Source organism: Nerophis lumbriciformis, linkage group LG30, assembly GCF_033978685.3.
Source record: "Nerophis lumbriciformis linkage group LG30, RoL_Nlum_v2.1, whole genome shotgun sequence".
Lineage (NCBI taxonomy): Eukaryota > Metazoa > Chordata > Actinopteri > Syngnathiformes > Syngnathidae > Nerophis > Nerophis lumbriciformis.
The window spans coordinates 12234196-12261937 of NC_084577.2; the positions used below are offsets into that span (position 1 = coordinate 12234196).

Below are 27742 nucleotides of genomic sequence, written 5' to 3' on the forward strand. Positions count from 1 at the left end.
CCAAAAAAACAGTCAAAGCCATTTTATTTTACTTCATCCTGATTTGAAACTACGAGTTTGTAGCACCTTGCACAACAGCACCACCAACATATACAATCATGGGCACTGCTAAAGTAGCGGGTTGACTGTAATCGGTTTAAATATCCAACAAACATAACAGAAAAACATAGCACCAAAACAAATGCCTCACTCAAGACTAGAATGATATGCCTTCTCAGCAAGGGTTCATAGTCCATCACAATTATGACTGTGATTCTCAGTTATCCATGTTGTGATAATCCGTAATGGGTGAATCGAGGGAATTGGACTCCTCTTGTTTGTTAAAGACGTTTCCGTATTTGTCCAAAAGGCTTCTTCAGTTCTAAAATTTTAGGCAAGCAGTCTCTCTATTTATGTCTGTGGTGTTTATGTCCCAATAGTTGTTGTTATGATTACCCGACAAAAAAATAAAAAATAAAAATAAAAAAAATGATTACCCGACATGACTGGTGAATGACCGTCCTGCATACTAAATCCTGGTGGCAAAACAACTTCCTGTGGATGGAGACAATCTTTGGGGAAGAGAGGACATTGTTGTAAGCATTGGTGTAAACTTTCTCCTCTATTTAGTGGTGTTTTGTAGTTTGCTCTCCTATGCCGTGCCATGCGTTTCTTTAAGGGTTGTTTGGTCTCTTACAGTGGTGGGCCGCTTGTTTGAGACAGGTGTGGGGGGTGGAAGCTATTTCTACTCGGGAAATGCCCACAGGGACATAAATAATGAAACTCCACACCTAAATTTTTTGGGCAAAAAGTCTTCAAAAAAAAAGAGTCCATTTGCCTTGATTCACCCTTTGCAAATCATCGCAATGATTTATGTCCACAGATAAATTTGCAATGACGTCCAGCAAATCAACTTGGCATACTAGCCACACGATTTGTCTTGTTAGAAATACATGACCAATAAAAACTACTTTCAACAAACTTTTCAGTTTCTTTAATGCATTTGTTCTTCAACACACCACATTGTGATGTGTGTACGTATACTATAAAGGTGTTCGCATATATAGCTTATATAGCTTTGCATCATAAATAACTAGTTTTTTTAGTCTGTGCAAATATTTTTTTAACATCTAAATAAAACGTTGTTTGATTCATATTAAAGCTGCTCATTTCACATCACAGGATTTTTAGGGAAGGTTTTCCCTATGTGAATATTTATGTAATAATACAGTAATCATGTATAGGTTAAACTACCCAGGAGAGTGGTATTCAGATGAATGTGCCACACTAAACTTGATTGAACATTTTCAAATACGAAAATCTTCAACCTTCACTGCAGTTGTGGCGGGACAAGAAGCTTCAGCGTCTGGTCTAAGGCAACAGCAGTCAGTCCCCACACTCGATGCTTCCCGTTACGAAACACCGGCAACGTGTAGCCGTACTTGTCCCCTGTGCGGAAGTGTGTGTAGCCACGGTTTTGAGGGTCGCACAAATGGGGCACGGACAATGTGAAAATCTCTTCCACCTGAGATGAGGGGGAAAAAGGAAAACATGAATTTGGGTGCACATGAATTGATGTGGTTAAACACAGACTAGAGAAATTTAATATCTTATATAATTACAGTTAATGATGATAGTTTAAATTGAGTCACCAGTAAAAATGAACAAGATATACCACAAATATATGGGACTCCTCCCAATAAACACTTAATGCCACAAGTAAACAACTAAATAGAACTATACCTCTCCTGGGTTTGGTTTGAAGGATAACTCCTCGAAAGGACCAACATTAGCCAGCACAGGAGCAACCATCATCCCTGACTGAAGAAAGGTAAGAAAAACAGTATAAGTATGACTTTCCATTGGAACTTATATTTTTTATTCATACTATTTTCATTATTTTCAATCAGCTCCCATTTCAGTTTTTGTAGATGTTTGTCCAAATAAAGTTGAACCAGCAACATGCGGTTAAGGTAGGCAGGTGAGGATGAAACTCACCTGTCATGATGGAAAAAGAAAAACTAGGGCTGTCAAAAATAACAAGCTAGCTCTTTTGATTAATCTAAAAAAAATCATTGCATAAATGCATGCATGCAGTGCAAAGATGAGTAAGGAGACTGCAACTGGGGTGCTCGCTGACAAATTTCACTCTAAAATACACTCTGACTTTAGATAAACTGTTACAGAGTTTTCAGCAAATAACTTATGTACATTTAAGTAAAACATTTTAAAAATGTTCCTGGATGACATTGTGACGATAAAATAGCATTTGGGTCAAATTAATTAAAATTATGCAAACATGTAATAATCTGTGATTAATCATGATTAAACCAAATTGAAAAATCTATTGTTTTACACATGAACCTAATATTATGCTTTTTTGCAGACATTTTTACACCATTAATTTGTAGTTTGTAAAATAAAGAATCTACAGCTTGAATATTTTTTTTAATGTAAGGGTGACATAGTAATTATTGATAATCGGACTGTAAATACAGCTGTTTATTCTGGAGAGGGAGCCTGAAAAATGGCTACGAAGCCACATAGTGGCTCCAGGACCAAGGGGACACCTGAGCACTTTATTAGAGTACCTCTTGTAGTACTCTGACCCGCCACACTGAGAAATGAGTGCGATCGTGAGCTAGCAGATGAACGTCACTCTGTGACTAATCAGCAAGGAACCAGCATTTGTTTTGGTTTTCTCAGACGCAAGAATACTTTTTTTTAATGATCTGCTGAATAAATGAATGTTGCCAATATGGAGGATTATATATCAATCAATCAATCAATCAATGTTTATTTATAAAGTACGATTGCATGTACATTACATGTAAAATCCTAACAGACATTAATGTTTTGTATTCAACAAATAGTTTTCAACAGACACTGAAAAGGTGTCTTATTGTTTGTGCTGTGGCGCCATCTTTTGGAGGAAATTGCCCACTGCAGGTTTTTAACTGAAAGTACAAATGCCGTTCCGTACGGATTCTTCATTCATCCCTGCAAGCAATGTTAATAAAAGTTTTACAATATAGCTAAAACAATTCTTACTTATAAATCGTACCATGTGTGGTATCTGTAGGAGTGTTTCCAGGCATACTTGTACAAAACCCGTTTCCATATGAGTTGGGAAATGGTGTTAGATGTAAATATAAACGGAATACAATGATTTGCAAATCATTTTCAACCCATATTCAGTTGAATATGCTACAAAGACAACATATTTGATGTTCAAACTGATAAACTTTTTTTTTTGCAAATAATCATTAACTTTAGAATTTGATGCCAGCAACACGTAACAAAGAAGTTGGGAAAGGTGGCAATAAATACTGATAAAGTTGCGGAATGCTCATCAAACACTTATTTGGAACATCCCACAGGTGTGCAGGCTAATTGGGAACAGGTGGGTGCCATGATTGGGTATAAAAACAGTTTCCCAAAAAATTTTCAGTCTTTCACAAGAAAGGACGGGGCGAGGTACACTCCTTTGTCCACAACTGCGTGAGCAAATAGTCAAACAGTTTAAGAACAATGTTTCTCAAAGTGCAATTGCAAGAAATTTAGGGATTTCAACATCTACGGTCCATAATATCACCAAAAGGTTCAGAGAATCTGGAGAAATCACGCCACGTAAGCGGCATGGCTGGAAACCAACATTGAAGGACCGTGACCTTCGATCCCTCAGACGGCACTGTATCAAAAACCAACATCAATCTCTAAAGGATATCACCACATGGGCTCAGGAACACTTCAGAAAACCACTGTCACTAAATACAGTTCGACGCTACATCTGTAAGTGCAAGTTAAAGCTCTACTATGCAAAGCGAAAGCCATTTATCAACAACATCCAGAAACGCCGCCGGCTTCTCTGGGCCCGAGATCATCTAAGATGGACTGATGCAAAGTGGAAAAGTGTTCTGTGGTCTGACGAGTCCGCATTTCAAATTGTTTTTGGAAATATTCGACATCGTGTCATCCGGACCAAAGGGGAAGCGAACCATCCAGACTGTTATCGACGCAAAGTCCAAAAGCCAGCATCTGTGATGGTATGGGGGTGTATTAGTGCCCAAGGCATGGGTAACTTACACATCTGTGAAGGCACCATTAATGCTGAAAGGTACATACAGGTTTTAGAACAACATATGCTGCCATCTAAGCGCCGTCTTTTTCTTGGACGCCCCTGCTTATTTCAACAAGACAATGCCAAGCCACATTCAGCACGTGTTACAACAGCATGGCTTCGTAAAAAAAGAGTGCGGGTACTTTCCTGGCCCGTCTGCAGTCCAGACCTGTCTCCCATCGAAAATGTGTGGCGCTTTATGAAGCTTAAAGTACGACAGCGGAGACCCTGCACTGTTGAACGACTGAAGCTCTACATAAAACAAGATTGGGAAAGAATTCCACTTTCAAAGCTTCAACAATTAGTTTCCTCAGTTCCCAATCGTTTATTGAGTGTTGTTAAAAGAAAAGGTGATGTAACACAGTGGTGAACATGCCCTTTCCCAACTACTTTGGCACGTGTTGCAGCCATGAAATTCTAAGTTAATTATTATTTGCACAAAAAAAAAAAAGTTTATGAGTTTGAACATCAAATATCTTGTCTTTGTCATGCATTCAATTGAATATGGGTTGAAAAGGATGTGCAAATCATTGTATTCCGTTTATATTTACATCTAACACAATTTCCCAACTCATATGGAAACGGGGTTTGTACATGCAATCGTAATGTGATCAAGCAAGCGTCCTTAGCATAAGCTAATATGCTAAAATATTTACAAGTGTCTGTGTTAGTATTATCAACTTATAATTGCATTATTTTTCTATTGTTTCAGTTTTGTAAGTTCACCAAAACGTCACTGTGTAGTTATTGAGACTGTTTAGCTGATTGAAGAGCTAGCTTCCACAGCCAGTGGGTTCATGATGATGACTTCTGTTTTGTTTGATCAGCCGTTTACTGTCAGACACCGTTTGGAAACAATTAAGGTATGAAAATAAATATTTACTTTTTTTTTCTGTAAATAACTGCGGCTTATAGTCTGGTGCGGCTAATATATGGGGGGGATTCTTCTGAAGTTTAGTGGGTGCGGCTTGTACACCGGTGCGCTCTATAGTCCGGAAAATACGGTATGTTTTCATGGGAGATAGTGCATATACTTCACATACAAATACAAAAGAAGGTAAGAACGATTACAAATGTTTTTTAATGTTACCAAAATAAATAAATAGGAATAAGAAGTATTTGATAATATTTTTATGAAAGTTAATTACTGTAAATTCCGGACTGTAAGCCACACTTTTTTTCATGCGGCTTACAAAACGGTGTGGCTAATTTATGGATTTTTCTTTGTTGATAGTTTTCATTAGCCACGTGCTATCTTTTGGTAGAGTTTGCTCACCGTAGGTGCAGCTGTGTAAAGCTTTGAACCGGAAGTAGAAGCAGTTATGTCTTTTAATCGTCAATAACGTTTCTACTCGTATGGATTCTTCATTCATTCATCCAAGCAATGTTTGTAAATTTTACAATATAACAAACAATTCTCTATAAACCGTACCATGTGTGATGTCTGTAGGAGTGTTTTCATGCATATTTGTACGTATGTCTGTGTTACTATTATTACCTTACAGTGGCATTATTTTTGTATAGTTCCAGTTTAACACATTCCTCAGTAAATTTACAGAGACTTCACTGTGGAGTTATTGAGTCTGTTTAGTTGATTGGAGACCTAGCTTCCGCCGCTTGTGGTTCCATGACGATGACTTCTGTTTTGTTTGATCAGCCGTTTCACTGCTGTGTTACAGATACCGTTTGGAAACAATTAAGGTATATATATATAAATGATTCTAAAATCTTTCTGTGTAAATACAATTCGCAACATATATATTTGCAGCTTATAGGCTGATGCGACTAATATATGAAAAAAATAAAAAAATTCAAAAACATTTTTGGGTGTGGCTTATATAGTCCAGAAAAAAAACAGTCCTCCCTTTTTCTCTTGTTATCTTAATGAGTGACCTCACAAAACAAAAAAAACCTGGTGTGAAAGTGAGGGACATCACTGAGTTAATGGAATCAAAATCATATAAGTTAGAAGTTCCCACTTACCATGTCCCTAAGAGGCTTGAGAACACCCCACACCCTTTCTGAAGAGACACTGACACCGAGCTCCTCCCGTGCCTCTCTCAGTGCAGTGGCCACCACATCAGTGTCTGACGGATCACTCTTGCCCCCAGCAAAGCTACAAAAAAAGCAAAATTGAGGACCCATGCAGAAGTGAAAAATGTTTGGGGGTTTTTGGCCACTAACCTGACGTCTCCTTTGTGCCTGCCCGTGAGCGTTCTGGAGCGCAGCGTGAAGAGAAATGCCGGTTCATTTCCTACACTACAGAGAGACACTAGAATGGACGCCCATCTTCCCTGACTTTTTCCTTTGCTCAGACTGCCCCCTTTTCTCTCTTTGTCCACTTTATACATTGTCACATTAGGCCCCAGGAGTTGTCGACACCTGTTTTCATTTTCCTGTGTTAGACAATCACTCCAAGCACCAAGAACTGCTCTGGTTTGGTTAAATGAGTGGCTATATGCCTGTGCTTTGTTCTGGATTTTTAACCATTGTAAAGATCTTTGTCCATTACTGAAATGATTACCGTAACTTTTATTAGTGAAATGCGAGTGCGACGGCTTGAAAATGTTCCCACGTCTTCTCCAGGGTGGAAGACCGGATACAAAGTCCTGATGCGCATTCACAGTTTTTTGGTTCTGGACATAATCCTCCACTTCAGTGTGTTTCCAAAAAGAACACAATAGTTTGGACTTTGCAGGGACCTTGGAGTTAAGGTCTTGAAATGAGGCCTCTTGCTGCAATTGATTTTCACAGTTAGTGCTAAAAAGAAAGCACTTTTTTAGACAGGATACAGTCTCTGTGTGCAGGAAGGATTCTTTTAGACACCATCCAGCACTTGTGTGGGCCTCAATTAGTCGCAGCAATGACCCAATCCCCATCTGTGGGCCCCGGAACATGCTATTAACAGAAAAAACACACAAATTGGTTAGTAAAGCGAGTAATTCTCATAATAATTTCACCGTAATGATCATTGCCAAATTTACTACCTTGCTAGGACCAGGCTAGGGCTGCACGTATTAATTGTTTAGGAAAAATCTGCAATGTATATTCTGTTGCTTTGATTAATTGAGTAATGAGTGTAACTAAAACAATGTGATGAATCCATACCACATGGAGTTTTTTCGCACGGATGTGCAATAGAACACACAGGAGAATGGCGGTGTGATGTAATCTGTGTGGCAGATTTTATTTTTTTATTCATGCCCATGTTAGAAGCGCAATTTCAATGTGAATGATGTGCATTTACTTTATTAGAAACATAGAATGAAAGTTATGGCAAGAGAAAAGTCTGTTTCAACTATTTTCCCTAAAATATTGTGTTTTATCCGATTACTGGATTATTCGGAAAAAATTGTTGATTACTAAAGTATTTGATAGCTGCAGCCCTCGACCAGACTTTCCCCTTTTACCTTTTAATCTTACCATCTGGAATTGCATTGTATCCTTTTGCTTTTTGTTTAAGATGGCTAGCTAGATCCATGCAAACAATAGAGTTATCATTCGGCTACAGTGTTTGGCTTAAGGTATCTTTTGGAAGTAGTACTTACACAATGTTTTGAATCAACTGTCTTTTCTACTATGTAGTTATGTGTGTATTCGCCGCTGGCAGTGTTTCACACTTGATTGCGCCATCTTGAGTAGCGACCTGATCGCTGTTTTCAGAGTTCAAATATGTTTGCGTTGTTTTCATCACTACTATACATACACTAGTACTCATGACATACAACACATATTCAAGTTCATCCAGTATATCGAAATTTACGAAAGTACTTGCGCTACAAAGCTCTGACAAAATTTGGCAAATTTACACTTGACAAAACCTCCCTGCAAATAAATGCCGTTGAGTAAAATATTAATTTGAATCCCTAATCTAAGTTATACATTTATCTGCGAGTCCGTCAAATACCTTTTAAATTGATTGATTTGCACACTGATTTTTTTGGACCCTCCGCGTGCTTGGCCATTTGTTTTGTCACAAATCGAGTTTGAGCAGTCATGTTCACACAAATTTTTCATCACAACCCTATTTTCATGAATTAAATCAATTAAAAATACATCGGTCCGTAACTGTAAAACCTCTTTTTTCTGTTTCTTTGTTTAGCAAGCTTTTCAATGACACCAACCTTTTAAAAATTAGGTAAATTTGAAGAAAGTCATGACATTTTTAACAAAACGGTCCCACCAAAAATCTTGAGCCCCACTGACATTGTACTATAACAGTTGACCATAAATCAGTGCATTTTCACCGGTTTTAAAACTCCATCACTTTTGTGGCCTCCTAAGACCAAAATTCTTGTATGGCATGCATTTTTAATTTTTTGTTTGGGCTCTTTGGGACCCAATGAGTATTAAAACAAAAAAAGATGAAAGTTGCCATTTGATTTTCTTGCCCTCAAGCCACACTAAATGCTTCAAAGTGCTTGAAATCTGATATTTTCGCGGAGGTAGTCCGAATCTGTTTAGAATCTGATCTTTTGAAATGTGACTGCAGTCCAAACGGTAATGTTTGCGACTTGTACGTGATCTTTGGTCGACTTGCGTCTTTCGTGTGCGCAGGAGGACAAAATGCGGCCCGCCAGCAGAAGAAGTGGATACGTCATCACAAAATCCGGTTTTGGCAGCGCTGTTTCTGTGATCTAAAATCTAATTTAGGCAGCCAAATTTTCAGTGCATCACTATTCAATAGTGCACAAATAATATGTCATGAAGATATATTTTGATTCCTAAGAAATATCGATTGTTGAAGGACCGAAAATTACGTTTACGCTGTGGCGTATTTTATTACATGTTACATCCACTTTTTTTTTTTACATAAGTGAAATGACAAATAACGCTGATGTCCATGTCTCCTCCAATTAACAGCCATAAAAAGATTACAACACAACAGCAGGAACCAATAGGTAAGAGAAGTTGCTTTTTCATAATATTGCGAAACAAAACACCAGATAATGTCTCCCAATAGGTGCGATTTTGGGGTCCTTATACACAAAAAATAATACCTGTATGTTGAAACACAGCACGTATGACTATGGTAACCTACTCAGTGGCCTAGTGGTTAGAGTGTCCGCCCTGAGATCGGTAGGTTGTGAGTTCAAATCCCGGCCGAGTCATACCAAAAACTATAAAAATGGAACCCATTACCTCTCTACTTGGCACTCAGCATCAAAGGTTGGAATTGGGGGTTAAATCACCAGAAGTTATTCCCGGGTGCGGCACCGCTGCTGCCCACTGCTCCCCTCACCTCCCAGGGGGTGATCAAGGGGATGGGTTAAATGCAGAGGACGAATTTCACCACACCTAGTGTGTGTGACAATCATTGGTACTTTAACTTAACTTTAACTTAATGCTCTGACAATTCATCAAGCCGTGCGGCTTCGTAGTACACCAAAGTCATACTAACATTTTGACAGATTTTTGAGCGCCGTGTGTAATGTTCTACATGCTCAATGAATATTTCAAATTTATTTGTGCTCGCTTGCTAACCTGTACTTGCGAGCATCATTTATGGAACATGGGGCATCAACCTGAAGTCCACTAGTATCTCTTATGTGTGATTGCCATCTACTGGTCACACTTCTTACACCATGTACCAAATACAATTGCTTTGATCTGTACTGTCGATTTTTCGACAAAAAATAAATAATTTTAAGTGCTCTTTACAGTCTGTAAAATATGATACATTACTTTAATTTGTTTTAATTTTTAGGGTATGTAAAATTTAATTTTGCTAAGTAACAGTAGTGACTTCCTTGTTCATTCCCAGAATCCGGTAAACTTATTTTGTTTTTACTTTATCAAACTGCGCATGCAAGTGAGGTCCAGGCCACATTGTATAAACATTTATGCTGAAGTCTGTTTGATAAAGTTAGATTTTTATCTTATTTAAAGATTTTTAAAAAGATCAGATGTGGTCCACTTTGGCCCGCAGTGGCATGTGATGTGGTAAACTTTTACTCCACCACTAATCGGCAGTATAATATCCTCATAAGTGGAAACCAAAAAATTTTTGTATTGTGGTCTACACCAGTGTTTTTTAACCACTGTGCCGCGGCACACTAGTGTGCCGTGAGATACAGTCTGGTGTGCCGTGGGAGATTATGTAAGTTCACCTATTTGGGGTAAAAATATTTTTTGCAAACAAGTAATTATATTCTGCAAATGATGTGTTGTTGTTGAGTGTCGGTGCTGTCTAGAGCTCGGCAGAGTAACAATATTATACTCTTCAATATCAGTAGGTAGCTAATTGCTTTGTAGATGTCGGAACATGGTTTGTTGTGATCCCAATATGCAGATGACAGTGGGAGGCAGCGTGCAGGTAAAAAGGTGTCTAATGCTAAAACCAAAACTAAGCAAAAGGTGAGTGCACTTAAGAAAAGGCATTGAAGCTTAGGGAACAAAACTAAACCTGAACTGGTTACAAAGTAAACAAAAACAGAATGCTGGACGACAGCAAAGACTTACTGTGGAGCAAAGATGGCGTCCACAAAGTACATCCAAACATGACATGACAATCAACAATGTCCCCACAAAGAAGGATAGCAACATGATTGCTAAAACAAAGCAGATGCGGGGAATATCGCTCAAAGGAAGACATGAAACTGCTACAGGAAAATACCAACAGAACAGGAAAAGTCACCCAAATAGGAGCGCAAGACAAAAAGTAAAACACTCCACACAGGAAAACAGCAAAAAACTCAAAAAGAGTCAGGGTGTGATGTGACAGGTCCTGACAGTACATCTACTTTGAGAGAAGAGCTATAGTGATGCCTGCTTGGTTATGCTTTAAAGTCATACCCAACAATTGCGACAACGACTTTTTACTGTCAACTGAGTTTCGTTTTTTAATGATTTCTGCTGGTGGTGTGCCTCCGAATTTTTTCAACGCAAAAAATGTGCCTTGTCTCAAAAAAGGTTGAAAAACACTGGTCTACACAACCACACATGTGATGTCCACATTTATCACGGGAAAATTACATTTATATCACTGGAATTGTCTTTACAAGACATGTCTGATATTACCTGTTTAATGCAAATCTTTTTTTTCCTTTGTTTTTCGGCCCACATACCTACACTATCGCTATAAAATTGAATGATTTCACCTGCCAAGGAGGAGGAGTTATTGCAAGTCCAGGTGAGTTTGGTTCTCAAGTCAAAGTCGGCTAGCAGGCGCTGTGAGCTTTAAAGGTGGTAGAAATACTTAATTGTTGACATTTAACGAACTGTTTAAATTCTTTGTCTTAAGTTTAGATACTTGAATATACATAATCAACTTTAGGCGACCGTGGCTATGCCTGACTGCTATGAGGCTAATGCGTTAGCATAAGACAAAGCACCAGACAGTACATTTAGTTATATACACGGTTTTAATACGCCTTGTCTTAAGCCTGGCCATTAACACTCTCTTACCACGGAAGTGTACATTTTGAAAGTAACTTACCTGGAAAGTTGAATACACTGCATTTGTAGCCTGCCGCCAAGCTAACCGGCAGCCATAAGTCAAAATGGCGCCGGGTCTTTTCATGTTCGTCACTGTTGCCCTCTCACTGCGCAGTCACGACGCAAAACCTGTTTCACATCATTTTTGTCCAATTAGTGTCAACAAGGCAGGTAAGAATAGCACTTTGTTTTTTTTGGGGGTTTTTTTTTTACAGAGTCTGACGACATGTTGGGCAAACCCTGCATTCCTTGCTGTTTACATCACCACTCACCAGTCACCAATACAATATCTTTTAAAATGTCCCATGGCAGCACATTAAATTAACCACGCATAGGAATTTCAAACAGTTTTGTATAATTTATTTTCTATTTTTGTTCAATCTACAATATTTGTATTTTATCTACTCGTATTTACATTATATAGTTTATGTTAATTTGTAGCTTAAGTTAATTTTCTTTATTTTTTTTACTCCTTGCTTATTTTCTTTCCTTTTGTATAACACTTTTCTTTTTTATTTCCTTTTTATCAGTACATTCTCTATTCCTACCCCCCTATTGGAAAATGACAGAGTAAACAAACCCTTATATGCCATAATGTAAACACAATAATTAATTATTGTTAGTGTCATCATATTAAATACACTATGAATATGTAGTCTGGAAAGAGTAAACACATAAACATAACCATAAAACCATATAGTTTCACAGATTTAAACCGCCCTATTTAGAGAGAAACTCTCCAGAACCAGGTAAACTGGTTTAAGAGCCCAAGCTGCTACTGTTTAAGTAGCGTGCCAATGATGTGACCTGTCATTTTACAATCTACTATCTAGTGTGTTTCCTCAGCTCGAGGGAACAACTTGCCTCTTGTGACTTCTGACGCCTTGGAAAGCGGAGTTCCTGACCCCATCACACTCATGGCGGCCGCTGCCTGGGCTGAAGAAGAGACCTTTGCGTGCTCCGTATGCCTGGAGAGCCTGAAGGACCCAGCAACTCTACCCTGTGGACACTCTTACTGTTTGGCTTGTATCCAAAGCCACTGGGACAAAGGGGACAGCAAGGGCCAGTACAGATGCCCCCAATGCCGGCAGCGCTTCAATCCTCGACCTACACTGGCTAAGAGCACGGTTCTCGTGGAAGCTATGGAGAAGCTGAGGACCAACACCCTCACACAAAGTGGCTCTTCGATGTTCTCTTGTGCTCCACCGTCAGAGCCTGTCTACCTGGAGTTATGGGATAGGGATATTGGATATAGAACATATATGGGATCACAGGAAGGCAGTGTGTACCCTCAGCTTCCCACATCGACTTCCAGACCTTGTCCAAAACACAACCGGCCCCTGGACCTCTTTTGCCATGAGGACAGGGAGTATGTGTGCGAGGTGTGTTGTTACCATGGACACAAAGGACACAGCGTGCTAAAACCTGCGGAAGAGAGGAAGCAGAGACAAGTATGTTAAATAACTGTTAACACCACCACATTTTTTTTCTTTCTTTCATGAATATATTGGTCAAGTGTGATGCTTTTTTATGTTAATAATTACTAAATGTGTGTACATTTTAGAAAGAACTTACTCAGGTGCAAGCAGAAGTGAAGAGACTAGTCCATGAGACAGAGAACACACTAAAGGATGTCCCGAATGTTACTCATCAACATAAGGTATGGGCAATTGTTAATATTTGTCTGTTTTGGACAAAATCTACTTTCTTTGGTTTTGTTTAACTAATTTGCAATGTGGTCGTGCTGATCGATTCTGCAAAACAATGTTCTTTCTCAGAATTTAGATAGTGATTCTCTAGGATGATAATATCAAACGCACCAATCACACTTTTAAAAAAATGTTTTATTACCAATATTAATACCCCTCATTGTTTTGTTCTACCTTTTTTTAAAACGTCCCATTGGCATTGGAGGGCCCGGACAGTGGTCTTTTTTTAGAATATAAATCAATAGACAAAAACGGCACATCTCGTTAAGTAACATAATATTTAGAAATTACGTTGCTTGTTCGTGTGCATTGGATCGTGATATTTATTTTTCCATTGTCTGTTCAGCTCTGTTGTGGGTGCAGTTTAGTCCACTTGTTTGTGTTATGTTAGTCTTCAGCCTATGACACAGGATAAGGTGGATATATGTTCATTAGTGCAATATCATCCAAGTTCAGCCACAAATGGGCATTCTTGTGGTTTTAAAAATAAGATTTTCGTTCTGTATGAGTTGGGAGAACTAACTAAGCCATCTAATGAACATTAGCCCAAGTAAGGAGTTGGTAAGTGAGGAGGGAAAGGCTGTAGTTATAAAATGAGACCAAGAAGAAATAAACAAACAATTGCCTACTTGCCGACATATTCTCTTATCAAATGTTTTCTCCGAACAACATACCACAACATAAAATTGCCAATATGGAAGGAGAAATTACATATCAAGTATGACTTGCAAAACTATATGCAGTTAGTTGATGAAACGGTATGTTGAACCGACCCCCATTGGGCGTTCTTGTGTCATGACGGAAAAGCTCAGGCCGTAGCTGGACCCTTTGATTATTGCCCCATCCCTGACCTTCTCTTCATTCTTCTCGTTTCAGGCTTTGGCCCAGGCTCTGCAGAAAGAGAGACTCAGTTTGTTTTCTGAGGTGGCCAGCATTGTTAATCTCACCAGCACTCAGGTCAGTGAGCTTCTTGACACTCACGAGCGGTCTTTCGGAAGCCAAATCGAGGGCCTGATCCACGGACTGGAGCAGGAGGCGGTCCAACTCCGATTGAAGGGAGAGGAGCTAAGCAGGCTGGCAAACATGCAGGACCACACCTGCTTCTTAAAGGTCTGTTTTTGTTTTTTTTCCAAAAATTTATTTGTGGTGGTGAGCCAGGAATAAATTTGGACCGCTACAAATGGATTTGGTGCCCTATACTTCCTAACACGGCTAATACACACCTGGTCTGTGAGAGGATAAGAAGGTGGGGTCAGTGTTGCCAAGTTAAAGTTAAAGTACCACTGATAGTCACACACACTAGGTGTGGCGAAATTACTCTCTGCATTTGACCCATCACCCTTGATCACCCCCTGGGAGGTGAGGGGAGCAGTGGGGAGCAGTGGGCAGCAGCGGTGGCTGCACCCGGGAATCATTTTTGGTGATTTAACCCCCAATTCCAACCCTTAACGCTGAGTGCCAAGCAGGGAGGTAATGGGTCCCATTTTTATAGTCTTTGGTATGACTCGGCCGGGGTTTGAACTCACAACCTACCGATCTCAGGGCAGACACTCTAACCACTAGGCCACTGAGTAAGTGTTAGCGACTTTGTTGCTATATTTAGGGCTAGAATGGTAAATCTATTTGTATTCACATTTATTGTAGTATTTGTAGTGTATTTTCCATGTAGTAAGCATTAAAAACAAGACAAGGCTGGGTATATGTTGGGAAGCTGTAATCCAAACATGTAGGGCATCTCCACAAGCCTAGGGACAGAAGTGAGCATTACCACCTCTGTAAAAGGAGAGATGTGGAAGGGCCCCGGGCACATCCATAGCCCTGTCTCTTGTTCAGTGAGAGTTATGACTTGCTTTAATGCTAAGAAGCCTGGTGACACTCTTTCGTTGTTTGGTAACATTTCATCTTCCCGAAATAAGTTTCCTAAATCAGGGGCGTACACAGTATTGGACCACGCTTCCTTTTTTTAATTTACTTTTTTTTTTTTTTTTATTGGCCTGTGGTACATTTATATAAATAACATTTAAAAAATGGAAAGCAAAAAGTCAGGAACATGGCAAATTAGTCAAGGATGTCATCTCCCCACATTGACCCACTATCCTGTGGGAAACTCTGAACGGAACACTTTCAATCACATTTTGCAGACAAATACATCTTTTCTGGTGTGTTTTTTTTCCCCTTCAGAATTTCTTCACCATGGAGCAGGCAGGTGGAGCATGTGCCACCCCAGACGTGTCAGTACTGAGCAAAGAGGAAGAGGTGGCAGCATCTGTCCGCTCGACCTTAAAAGAACTACACGTGTCCGTAAAGGAGATGTGCAAATCTACACTGGCCACACTTTCTTTATTAGGTCAGTTTTAGTTCCTCTATTCTCCGCCTTTTACGTCTCCTAGTGATCACTGTCTTTTTATCTTCTTAGTGAACGAGCACTCCGCCACAGCACCAAGCGTAACTCCAGATGATGATCATGGACAGGCCACTGTACAAAACACTGGTAGTCACTTAACACCATCAAGTTTCCCTGACTATTAAATGGTAAAGAGTTGTCTATTTATGACTTGGACTTTTTTTTTTTTATTTCCCTAGTTTACGAGATGCTAAATCCTGTACCCCCTCCACGACCCCAAGGTAGATGATTATAGCTTTGTGACCAACTATTTTTGAACATGTTACTCTGAGCTCATCTGTTAATTAATTTTCCATCAGGTCATGTGTCAACCAAGCCTTCATGTCAGCTTCCAGTCCGTAAGAAAAATATAAGCATTTGTTTATCACACTCTATCGTTGCTACTTGAGTTTGTAATGAGTAGAATTTAAGATTCTTAGAACTGTTTTTAGATTTTAGTAACGCCGCCCTTTACCATTTGCTCCAAATGTATTAACCTACTCAGTGGCCTAGTGGTTAGAGTGTCCGCCCTGAGATCGGTAGGTTGTGAGTTCAAATCCCGGCCGAGTCATACCAAAGACTATAAAAATGGGACCCATTACCTCCCTGCTTGGCACTCAGCATCAAGGGTTGGAATTGGGGGTTAAATCACCAAAAATGATTCCCGGGCGCGGCAACCGCTGCTGCCCACTGCTCCCCTCACCTCCCAGGGGGTGATCAAGGGTGATGGGTCAAATGCAGAGAATAATCTCGCCACACCTAGTGTGTGTGTGATAATCATTGGTACTTTAACTTTTAACTTTAACTTTAATGGCAGTGTCCTATTTGGGCCCCAAGGGGGCGTTGTCCCCTATGCTTTATGCAGCAAGTACAAACCCTAACACAAAACAGTTCTGGTTATTTTGTTCACAAAATGCAACATTCACGTGACAGATTTCAGAAAATATCTTATTGCCATAGTATGGAATGTCTGCTATTGAAAATGAAAAAAAAAAAAATCTCCCCATGGTAAGATTCTGATCCGGTGATAAAATCCCTAGTCAAAGACAGCCCTAGTTTCTACATATATTGGATATCAGGTCGAGCAGCAGCTGATCTTGTTTGATAATAATGTCCTTCCCTTAGTGGCCAGTGTTTCCTAAAGCATGCATTTATTTGTGTATGATTACATATACCAATTATAGAAAATGGACTCTAGCATCATGTTTCTCCAGACCATATTTAGTTGAGTTGTTTTAATTAAACCAAACTTTTCTGTCTGCAAATGTAGCTTTACTGCCACCACTACCGTTTCCTCAGCTTCAAGGTAAGCACCAAAGCACAACTATATTACTTGCATTTTTGACAACTACTATACTACAATCACATTTTTCTCACTGTTTTTGACCTCAGCATTCTCTGGAACAACAGTGGGACTGGTCAGTCCAGAACCAAAGATGAGAGAAGAATTACTCAAATGTAAGTCCAAGAAATATGACAAAGAATCGTTCATATCGCTTAGGCAAATCTTTCCTGCAGTTCCAGAGTTTTATACCAATTTGCCAATCTTTACCCTTCAGTTCGCTTTAAGCCCACCATGGACCCTGACACAGTGTTTCGGCATATACTGCTGTCAGATGGAGGACATAAGGCCACATTGCGAGCGGTAAACCTGAACCTGACTGACCACACTAAACGTTTCCAGTACTGGAGGCAGCTTCTGTGCAGAGAACCACTGGCTGGCAGCCCTTACTACTGGGAGGTGGAGTGGACAGGACAAAAGGTACAATGGATGTGCATCATCACGTTTTAGAGCGTAACATCTTAAGGCTTTTATGTTAACGAGCAGTGACGTTGACTCTTAATATGACCACGTTTTTCAGTAACGAGTAATTTAACATGTTACTGTTATTAAAGTTACTCATCCAAGTCACACACACTATTTTTAGTTACTTTAGTCACCATTAGTGACTGTTTGCTTGCTTCTTTTCACCTCGAAGAACAATGGTATGTACACGACAATTCATGTTTTTAGCATGTAAAAGTCCCATGTAAAGTGGGGAGCAGACCCAGGGTTGAGCTTACCGGTACTATTAGACCAAAAGGCAGGATTTTTAGAAGCCTCCAACATCTCTTAAAACAATGATTCAAATGTTCTTCTCTTTAAGACAATTTTTTTGTTTATTTGTGCGCTTTTTGTACATGGAAATGCTTCATCATGATTGTGTTTTGACTGCAAGCTTCTCATGCAATCGACTATTCCATGTTACTGCTAAAGAGCAAGAAAACAAACTTGTTGGTGCGTTTTGGGGTTCTTATAAAGTCAACCAAGTGGAGCGGAGAATTGCAGAAGGCTCGAAGAAACTTTGTTGTTTTTTTGTTTGTTTTTGTTTTGTTTTTTAAATTAAAACCAGCCAAGGTGTCAACCTTTTTTTCTCAGTGACACTGAATGTAGTTCTGTGCTCTACAATACTGGAAGAAACTGCATTTTATCACAAATGTGTGAGAATTAAAGTACTTGAAATTGTAAAATACTGTATTTCCCAGACTATAAGTGGCTACTTTTTTTGAACGCTTTGAACCCTGTGGCTTATAAAATAATGCAGCTAATTTATGGATTTTTCTTTTCGAACATACAATGTTTTGTATTCAACAAATGGTTTTCATAATACACCGACAGACATTGGAAAGGTGTTGTTTGTGCTATGGCGTCATCTTATGGATGAGTTCGCTCACGGCAGGTGCTGCGGTTTAAAAATGTACTTCCCATTTTGTGCCTTAAACTGCAAGTATAGCCGTCACAGCGTTTCTGCTCGAAATATTCTTCATTAATCACACCAAGCAACTTTTTACAATATAACTAAAACAATTCATACTTACCAACCTCTCCCATGTGTGATGGAGTGTTTTCATGCATATTTGTACTTGCTATCGTAACGTAATCAAGCTAGTGATGTTGGCATTAGCAAATATGCTAAGACGTTTACAAGTGTCTGTTGGTATTATTAACTTACAATGACGTTCTTTTTGTATTGTTTTGTAAACTCACCAAAATGTCACTGTGGAGTTGATTCTGTTTAGCTGATTGGACAGGGTCCATGACGATGACTTCTGTTTTGTTTGATCAGCCGTTTTACTGCCATGTTACAGGCACTGTTTGGAAAGAATTAAGGTAGGTAAATAAACATTTACAAAATCTTTGGCACCGGTATATATCTGTGGTGCTGCTGATATTTGTAAAAATATTTTCTTTCTTCTAAAATTTGGTGGGTGCGGCTTTAATACCAGTGCGCTCTATAGGCCGGAAAATACGGTGCATTAAATGTTGATTAATGTTACTATCAATTACAGTAAAAGCGTTAAAATAAGTGGAAATTTTTGCGATGTGCAACTCATATGAAAGTGTCTAACAACAAACATTTTGATGACATTGTTACTTTTTTCAGAAAAGATGTGAAAGTTTTGTCCTTCATCCTCCAGATTACCATTGGAGTGGCCTACAAGGAGCTGGATCGGAAATCTACTGATGACAAGAGCCGTTTGGGCCACAATCCCCATTCTTGGACGTTGTACTGGTCTGGGACAGGTTTCTCCTTCTGGCACAATGGTCATGAAAAACTTCTGGGCTCGCCCAAAAGCAGGAGGATTGGTACCTATTTGGACCAGCATGCAGGAATTCTGGCCTTTTACCGCATCACCAACAACCAGGCTGACCTCATCCACAGACATATGACCCAGTTCACTGGCCCATTGTATCCAGGATTCAGGTTCTGGGGAGGAGCTGGAGCTACAATCACAATCTGCCAGTTGGAGTGAAATATGCACAAAGGCAGAAGGGTTGCTGTAACTTGTTTTATTGGTCCTCTTTGCCTAATGAATGTAATGAAATCTGAAATGTTTGATTTAATAAAGTGCAAGCAGAAAAAAGAATCTAGTCCTCTGTACTTGCTAATCATGGTAAAAAAAAAAACATACTAGATTCCTTATAATCTTACATCTTGAAATTGAAGATTTAAAAAAAAAAACAGCATTGCTCATGTGTAAACACTGAAGGATCTGGCCCCATGTTGGTTACTTCAGTGTATATACCGTAATCCTAAAAGCATACCATAGTGTCACTGACTCAGTTGATCCAAGGAAATGAACAGTGAAACAATACAAGCAAATGCTTGATTTATTTATGTATGTGTTGCACAATTGTATGTGCGCAACATGTATTATTCATCTCTCTTAGTTTGGTTGCCTTTTACTTTTGTATGGAAGTGGCACTTGGTTGCAGCAGCTCTGTGCTCTTTTTTTAAAATAGCTTTATTGGCCAAGTATGTTTAACACAGAAACATTTGACTTGGTAGACTGTGCTCTTTGTTCAATTTCAAGAAACAAAGAAAAGCACAAAAACAAGAGTGCAATAATGCATTGCCATCTTGGTATGGAAACAAGAGTACAGAGCTAATGCAATCAGCTGCCACAATCATGCAATATGTGCCTTTGTCTGTTTTTTAAACATACTTATGTGATTGAGAAGCCTATTTCACACAAAAAAGGTTATTTTTGTATATTGCTTGTCCTTATTGGGGTCACAGAAAAGGACACATGGCGAAAGTGCAACCTTTGCACTGCAAAAAAAATATAAAAAGACCAGGTTTTAGGAAAAAAATACTTAAAAACTAGTGAAATTAAGTAGCTGCATGGACATAATTTGACTTAAGACATGCTGAATTAACATTTGCATATACATAGCAGGACTTTTAAAATAAAAACAATAGGTATTTTATTCTGAAAACAAGCATTATTCAACTTGCAATTCTTAAATTACGCATCCTCGGGATGTTGCAGCCTCTTGAAACAAGATTTATTATGTGAGGAAAAACCAAAACAGATTTTTTTAATAGCTATTTTCTCAATTTTAACATCTTTAAGCTAAAATAGAAAAAAATGCATTTTTATCAATCACTGGTTTTCAATGTTTTAATTACTGTTGGAAAAATAAAAATGCCAATGTCCATGCTCTGACCTTTCACCTTATAGTTTATCTCTTGTTGTAATAACAATGATTGTGGTATATTAGTTACCTGTAACATTGCAAATAAAAAATGTGTGTTTGTCACAATCATGTGCTTTTCTTTGTTTTTTAAACATACTTATGTGATTGAGAAGCCTATTTCACACAAAAAAGGTTATTTTTTTATATTGCTGATCCTTATTGGGTCACAGAAAAGGACACATGGCGAAAGTGCAAACATTGCACTGCAAAAAAAGATAAAAAGACCAGGTTTTAGGAAAAAAATGCTAAAAAACTAATGAAATTAAGTAGCTGCATGGACAGATAATTTGACTTAATAAGGCATGCTGAATTAACATTTGTATATACATAGCAGGACTTTTAAGATAAAAACAATAGGTATTTTATTCTGAAAACAAGCATTATTCAACTTGCAATTCTTAAATTACGCAGCCTCTTGAAACAAGATTTATGTGGGGAAAAACCAAAAATAAAAAAATTTTAATAGCTATTTTCTCAATTTTAACATCTTTAAGCTAAAATAGAAAAAAATGCATTTTGATCAAACACTGGTTTTCAATGTTTTAATTATTGTTGGAAAAATAAAAATGCCAATGTCCATGCTCTGACCTTTCACCTTATAGTTTAAAATCTCTTGCAGTACTAAGAATGATTGTGGTTTTGATTGATTGATTGAAACTTTTATTAGTAGATTGCACAGTGCAGTACATATTCCGTACAATTGACCACTAAATGGAAACACCCGAATAAGTTTTTCAACTTGTTTAAGTTGGGGTCCACGTAAATCAATTCATGGTATATTAGATTTACCTGTAACATTGCAAATAAAAAATGTGTTTGTCACAATCATGCAATATGTGCTTTTGTCTATTTTTTTAAACATATTTATGTGATTCAAAAGCCTATTTGACACAAAAATGGTTATTATTTTTTTTATATTGCTTGTCCTTATAGTGGTCACAGAAAAGGCAGGCGCATAATCTGGTCTCATCATAATACCTGACCCGTAACTTGAACAAAAAGGGCTTACCGATGTGTGTCATGATATGGAACCGGGTGGACACGTTTGACAGTCACCTGACCAGGTTAGATGGAAACACATAAATAGCAGTGAATCCTAACCCTGCAAGAGTCAGTGAAGCCTTCTTGCCTCCCACACTCCCTGTTGTCGGCACGATGCGAGGTGAGATCACTTCAGGGAGGTTTTTATGGACATTTTCTTTGATCATCAGATGGGTAGGTGGTATGTGTCATACTCAGTACTGTTTCTCACTCCTTCACTTGCAGCAATTATAATCCTTTGCCTCCTGGAGTTTGCCTTTGCTAACTATTCCTGGAATGGACCCTCCGAAGGGGAGGACGATGCCAGCCCGGAAGAACGTAAGATTCTACGAAAATGGCGCCGCAGTTCTCTCAGTAACCTGTGCGGCTTTCAGCAGCTGTGTATGCAGTCGTGGATAAAAGTTTAGATACACTTGTGAAGGACATAATGTCATGACTGTCTTGAGTTTCCCATAATATCTACAACTCTTGTTTTTTTGTGATGGAGTGATTGGAGCACATACTTGTTGGTCACAAAAAACATTCAAGAAGTTTGGTTCTTTTATGAATTTATTATGGGTCGACTGAAAATGTGACCAAATCTGCTGGGTCAAAAGTATACATACAGCAATGTTAATGTCCCTTGGCAAGTTTCACTGCAATAAGGCGCTTTTGCTAGCCTTCCTCAAGCTTCTAGCAAGCCTCTGGTTGAATTTTTGACCACTCCTCTTGACAAAATTGGTACAGTTCAGCTAAATTTGTTGGTTTTCTGACATGGACTTGTTTCTTCAGCATTGTCCACATGTTCTCAATGGGGTTTAAGTCAAGACTTTGGGAAGGCCGTTGTAAGACCTTAATTCTAGCCTGATTTAGCCATTCCTTTACTACTTTTGACGTGTGTTTGGGGTCATTGTCCTGTTGGAACTCCCAACTGCGCCCAAGACCCAACCTCCGGGCTGATGATTTTAGGTTGTCCTGAAGAATTTGGAGGTCATCCTCTGTAAAGCACCAGTTCCATAGGCAGCAAAACAGGCCCAGAGCAGAATACTACCACCACCATGCTTGACGGTAGGGATGGTGTTCCTGGGATTAAAGGCCTCACCTTTTCTCCTCCAAACATATTGCTGGGTATTGTGGCCAAACAGCTAAATTTTGTTTCATCCGACCACAGAACTTTCCTCCAGAAGGTCTTATCTTTGTCCATGTGCTCAGCAGCAAACTTTAGACGAGCCTAAGGTGTCGCTTCTGGAGCAAGGGCTTCCTTCTTGCATGGTAGCCTTTTAGTCCATGACGATGCAAAACACGCTTGACTGTGGACACTGACACCTGTGTTCCAGCAGCTTCCAATTCATTGCAGACCTGCTTTTTGGTGGTTCTCGGTTGACTCTTGATGATCCTGACCAATTTTCTCTCAGCAGTAGGTGATAGCTTGCGTTTTCTTCCTGATCGTGGCAGTGACAAAACTGTGCCATGCACTTTATACTTACAAACAACTGTCTGCACAGTTGCTCTTGGGACCTTAAGCTGCTTTGAAATGGCTCCAAGTGACTTTCCTGACTTGTTCAAGTCAATGATTTGTTTTTTCAGATCTGTGCTGAGCATACTTGCCAACCTTGAGACCTCCGAATTTGGGAGATGGGAGGGGGGCGGGAGGGTGTTGGGGGATCGTGGTTGAGGTGCAGGCAGCATACCCCTCCCCTTCGAGCTGTCCTGGATGAAATGATTTTTTTTTTTCCAATCATTTTGGAACTTGCAAGCGTATTTCTTCTTCTTACTCGTCGTCGCCATGTCTCTTCTTCGTTCTTCTGCTTCGTTTCCTTCTTGTTGTGTGTGCAGTTGTGCACTGAGCTCCAAAAGCCGTAGATGTTATTATAGCATGCCAGAAGAGTTAGTGCTGCAAGGGGTTCTGGGTATTTGTTCTGTTGTGTTTATGTTGTGTTACGGTGCGGATGTTCTCCCGAAATGTGTTTGTCATTCTTGTTTGGTGTAGGTTGACAGTGTGGCGCATATTAGTAACAGTGTTAAAGTTGTTTATACGGCCACCCTCAGTGTGACATGTATGGCTGTTGACCAAGTGTGCCTTGCGTTATCATTAAACCAGTTAAAAAATCATACAATGTGTCAGCATTTCTTGACATCTTCGAGTAAAGACCATTGTTAAACCCGTCTAATGCTACATTATTTTGTGACTGGGCCGGCACGCTGTTTATATGGAGGAAGAGCGGACGCCTGGACAGCATTAAGCTGTTAAGGGGTGAAGGTTTCAGGTGAGAGAGGACGCTAAAGGCAGTGCCTTTAAGGCACGCCCCCAATATTGTTGTCCGGGTGGAAATCGGGAGAAATTCGGGAGAATGGTTGCCCCGGGAGATTTTCGGGAGGGGCACTGAAATTCGGGATTCTCCCGTGAAAATTGGGAGGGTTGGCAAGTATGGTGCTGAGTTCCTTTGACTTTCCCATTGTCGCGTTTGTAACTGAGTCTAATGACTGCATCACATGAGCCCTATTTAAAAGGGCTCAGAGAAGTCAACAGGTGTCGTCAATCATAATCACTCACATGACGTTAAGAGGCCATGCCATGAAGTTAATTTGATTTGATTGTAACTTTTCTACATCACCAAAAATGTACCATGTATGTTGCTGTATGTATACTTTTGACCAAGCAAATTTGGTCACATTTTCAGTAGACCCATTATAAATTCATAAAAGAACCAAACTTCATGAATGTTTTTGTGATAAACAAGTATGTGCTCCAATCACTCTATCACAAACAAATAAGAGTTGTATAAATTATTGGAAACTCAAGACAGCCATGACATCATGTTCTTCACAAGTGTACAAAACCCGTTTCCATATGAGTTGGGAAATTGTGTTAGATGTAAATAGAAACGGAATACAATGATTTGCAAATCATTTTCAACCCATATTCAGTTGAATATGCTACAAAGACAACATATTTGATGTTCAAACTGATAAACATTTTTTTTTTTTGTAAATAATCATTAACTTTAGAATTTGATGCCAGCAACACGTGACAAAGAAGTTGGGAAAGGTGGCAATAAATGCTGATAAAGTTGCGGAATGCTCATCAAACACTTATTTGGAACATCCCACAGGTGTGCAGGCTAATTGGGAGCAGGTGGGTGCCATGATTGGGTATAAAAACAGCTTCCCAAAAAATGCTCAGTCTTTCACAAGAAAGGATGGGGCGAGGTACACCCCTTTGTCCACAACTGCGTGAGCAAATAGTCAAACAGTTTAAGAACAACGTTTCTCAAAGTGCAATTGCAAGAAATTTAGGGATTTCAACATCTACGGTCCATAATATCATCAAAAGGTTCAGAGAATCTGGAGAAATCACTTGGCCGAAAACCAACATTGAATGACCGTGACCTCCGATCCCTCAGACGGCACTGTATCAAAAACCGACATCAATCTCTAAAGGGTGTCACCACATGGGCTCAGGAACACTTCAGAAAACCACTGTCACTAAATACAGTCCGTCGCCACATCTGTAAGTGCAAGTTAAAGCTCTACTATGCAAAGCGAAAGCCATTTATCAACAACATCCAAAAACGCCGCCGGCTTCTCTGGGCCCGAGATCATCTAAGATGGACTCATGCAAAGTGGAAAAGTGTTCTGTGGTTTAACGAATCCACATTTCAAATTGTTTTTGGAAATATTCGACATCGTGTCATCCGGACCAAAGGGGAAGCGAACCATCCAGACTGTTATCGATGCAAAGTTCAAAAGCCAGCATCTGTGATGGTATGGGGGTGCATTAGTGCCCAAGGCATGGGTAACTTACACATCTGTGAAGGCACCATTAATGCTGAAAGGTACATGCAGGTTTTGGAACAACATATGCTGCCATCTAAGCGCCGTCTTTTTCATGGACGCCCCTGCTTATTTCAAGCAAGCCACATTCAGCACGTGTTACAACAGCGTGGCTTCGTAAAAAAAGAGTGCGGGTACTTTCCTGGCCCGCCTGCAGTCCAGACCTGTCTCCCCTCGAAAATGTGTGGCGCATTATGAAGTGTAAAATACGACAGCGGAGGCCCCGGACTGTTGAACGACTGAAGCTCTACATAAAACAAGAATGGGAAAGAATTCCACTTTCAAAGCTTCAACAATTTGTTTCCTCAGTTCCCAATCGTTTATTGAGTGTTGTTAAAAGAAAAGGTGATGTAACACAGTGGTGAACATGCCCTTTCCCTACTACTTTGGCACGTGTTGCAGCCATGAAATTCTAAGTTAATTATTATTTGCAAAAAAAAAAAAAAGTTTATGAGTTTGAACATCAAATATCTTATCAAAATGGGTTGAAAAGGATTTGCAAATCATTGTATTCCGTTTATATTTACATCCAACACAATTTCCCAACTCATATGGAAACGGGGTTTGTATGTAAACTTTTGACCAGGACTGTATCTGCGTGTGTGTAGCATGTCTCATAGACCATGAGGCGTCGTGTGGCTGCTGCATGATGCAGCAAAAGATACATCGGATGCAGCTGTTCTTCAACAAGAGCCTCGAAGCGCTGGAGAAGGAGTTAGATAAAACTCAAAACACCCTCGTCAATATGAGAGGTGAGACACATTTCAGTTACAGAGGCAATGAACTAATGTTATCCCATCGATTCAACATTTGGTATGTTTGCAGCGAGTCGCAGTGCCTTCTCTGTGGCTCTAACTAACAGCGATGAGTTGACGTGCGTCGGACCCTACCGTGAAGACCACCTCATCGTTTACAAACACGTTTTTCTCAACTTGGGGAACGGCTACGACGTGAACAACGGGGTCTTCGTTGCCCCCCGCGCCGGCGTGCACAGCCTGGCCCTGACGGTCTACAGCGACGCCGGTTCCCCCGGTAACAGCTTGGCCGCCTGCGCCAGTCTGCAAGTCAACGATAAAATGGTGGCCGAGCCCAGAGAGAAAAACGCGCAAGACCAAGAAGATAGTGCCTCTATCGCCGTGGCCCTCCACCTTAAGGCCGGGGACAAGGTGGCTGTCAATCTGCCCATTGGATGCTTCCTTTGTGACGACAAAAGCCATCGCAACACTTTCACCGTCTTTCTTCTTTATGCTACTGACTGAATTAAAAAAAACAAAAAAAACCCAGTCAGTCAATCCAGTTCTGATGTTTGGTCTCTTATGAAAGCTGAGTAAGGTCCCATCTTTGCCTGGATAGATGTCCAAATTCAACACATTTCTACTTTCTGTGCATTTTGATCAATCACTGGTCTTCAATGTTTTAATTACTGTTGGAATAATAAAAATGCCAATGTCCATGCTCTGACCTTTCACCTTATAGTTTTAAATCTCTTGCTGTAATAAGAATGATTGTTTATTAGATTTACCTGTAACATTGCAAATACAAAAATGTGTGTTTGTCACAATCATGCAATATGTGCTTTTGTCTGTTTTTTTTAAACATATAATTATGTGATTAAAAAGCCCATTTCACACAAAAAAGGTTGTTATTTTTTTATATTGCTCGTCCTTATTGGGGTCACAGAAAAGGACACATGGCGAAAGTGCAAACTTTGCACTGCAAAAAAGGTGAAAAGACCAGGTTTTAGGAAAAAATACTAGAAACTAGTGAAATTAAGTAGCTGCCTGGACAGATAATTTGACTTAATGAGACATGCTGAATTAACATTTGTATACTTAGAAATTAGCAGGACTTTTAAGCTAAAAAAAAAAAGGTATTTTATTCTGAAAACAAGCATTATTCAACTTGCAATTCTTAAATTACCCATCCTCGGGATGTTGCAGCATCTTGAAACAAGATTTATTATGTGGGGAAAAACGAAAACATCTTATTTGTATAGTTATTTTTTAAATTTTAACATCTTTTAGCTAAAATAGAAAAAAAATGAATTTTGATCAATCACTGGTCTTCAATGTTTTAATTACTGTTGGAATAATAACAATGCCAATGTCCATGCTCTGACCTTTCATCTTATAGTTTTAAATATCTTGCTGTAATAAGAATGATTGTGGTATATTAGATTTACCTGTAACATTGCAAATAAAAAATGTGTGTTTGTCACAATCATGCAATATGTGCTT

The 27742-nt window shown here is 39.3% G+C and overlaps 3 protein-coding genes across 7 annotated transcripts; 2 read left to right on the plus strand and 1 right to left on the minus strand.

Annotated features, from left to right (window-relative positions):
• Positions 1–7: 7 nt before the first annotated feature.
• Positions 8–13925, minus strand: nudt8 (nudix hydrolase 8). Of its 3 annotated transcripts, XM_061925573.1 has the most exons (6): positions 11538–13925; positions 6892–6997; positions 6284–6789; positions 6083–6215; positions 1723–1800; positions 8–1504 (listed from the first exon to the last, which is right to left on the minus strand). In XM_061925573.1, exons 1-6 carry the CDS (start codon positions 11558–11560, stop codon positions 1310–1312), a joined length of 1041 nt encoding a protein of 346 aa, XP_061781557.1. In that variant the 5' UTR covers positions 11561–13925; the 3' UTR covers positions 8–1309. The 3 variants fall into 3 exon arrangements, with proteins under 3 accessions (XP_061781557.1, XP_061781555.1, XP_061781556.1); XM_061925571.1 differs by having other exon boundaries at positions 6284–6997; positions 11538–12345; XM_061925572.1 differs by lacking the exon at positions 11538–13925 and adding an exon at positions 11200–11507 and having other exon boundaries at positions 6284–6997.
• Positions 11110–19537, plus strand: ftr86 (finTRIM family, member 86). 3 transcript variants are annotated; one of them, XM_061925568.2, is made up of 12 exons: positions 11110–11231; positions 12370–12987; positions 13101–13196; positions 14122–14355; positions 15427–15592; positions 15662–15736; positions 15829–15870; positions 15949–15987; positions 16899–16934; positions 17021–17086; positions 17188–17390; positions 19088–19537. In XM_061925568.2, the coding sequence occupies exons 1-12, from the start codon at positions 11190–11192 to the stop codon at positions 19421–19423; spliced, it is 1953 nt and encodes a 650-aa protein (XP_061781552.1). In that variant the 5' UTR covers positions 11110–11189; the 3' UTR covers positions 19424–19537. The 3 variants fall into 3 exon arrangements, with proteins under 3 accessions (XP_061781552.1, XP_061781553.1, XP_061781551.1); XM_061925569.1 differs by having other exon boundaries at positions 11185–11231; positions 12383–12987; XM_061925567.1 differs by lacking the exon at positions 11110–11231 and adding an exon at positions 11585–11707 and having other exon boundaries at positions 12383–12987.
• Positions 19538–21751: 2214 nt separating this feature from the next.
• On the plus strand, positions 21752–27128 carry cbln20 (cerebellin 20). Its single transcript, XM_061925950.1, has 4 exons — positions 21752–21813; positions 21918–22010; positions 26114–26257; positions 26331–27128. Exons 1-4 carry the CDS (start codon positions 21807–21809, stop codon positions 26762–26764), a joined length of 678 nt encoding a protein of 225 aa, XP_061781934.1. The 5' UTR covers positions 21752–21806; the 3' UTR covers positions 26765–27128.
• The last annotated feature ends 614 nt before the right edge of the window (positions 27129–27742 follow it).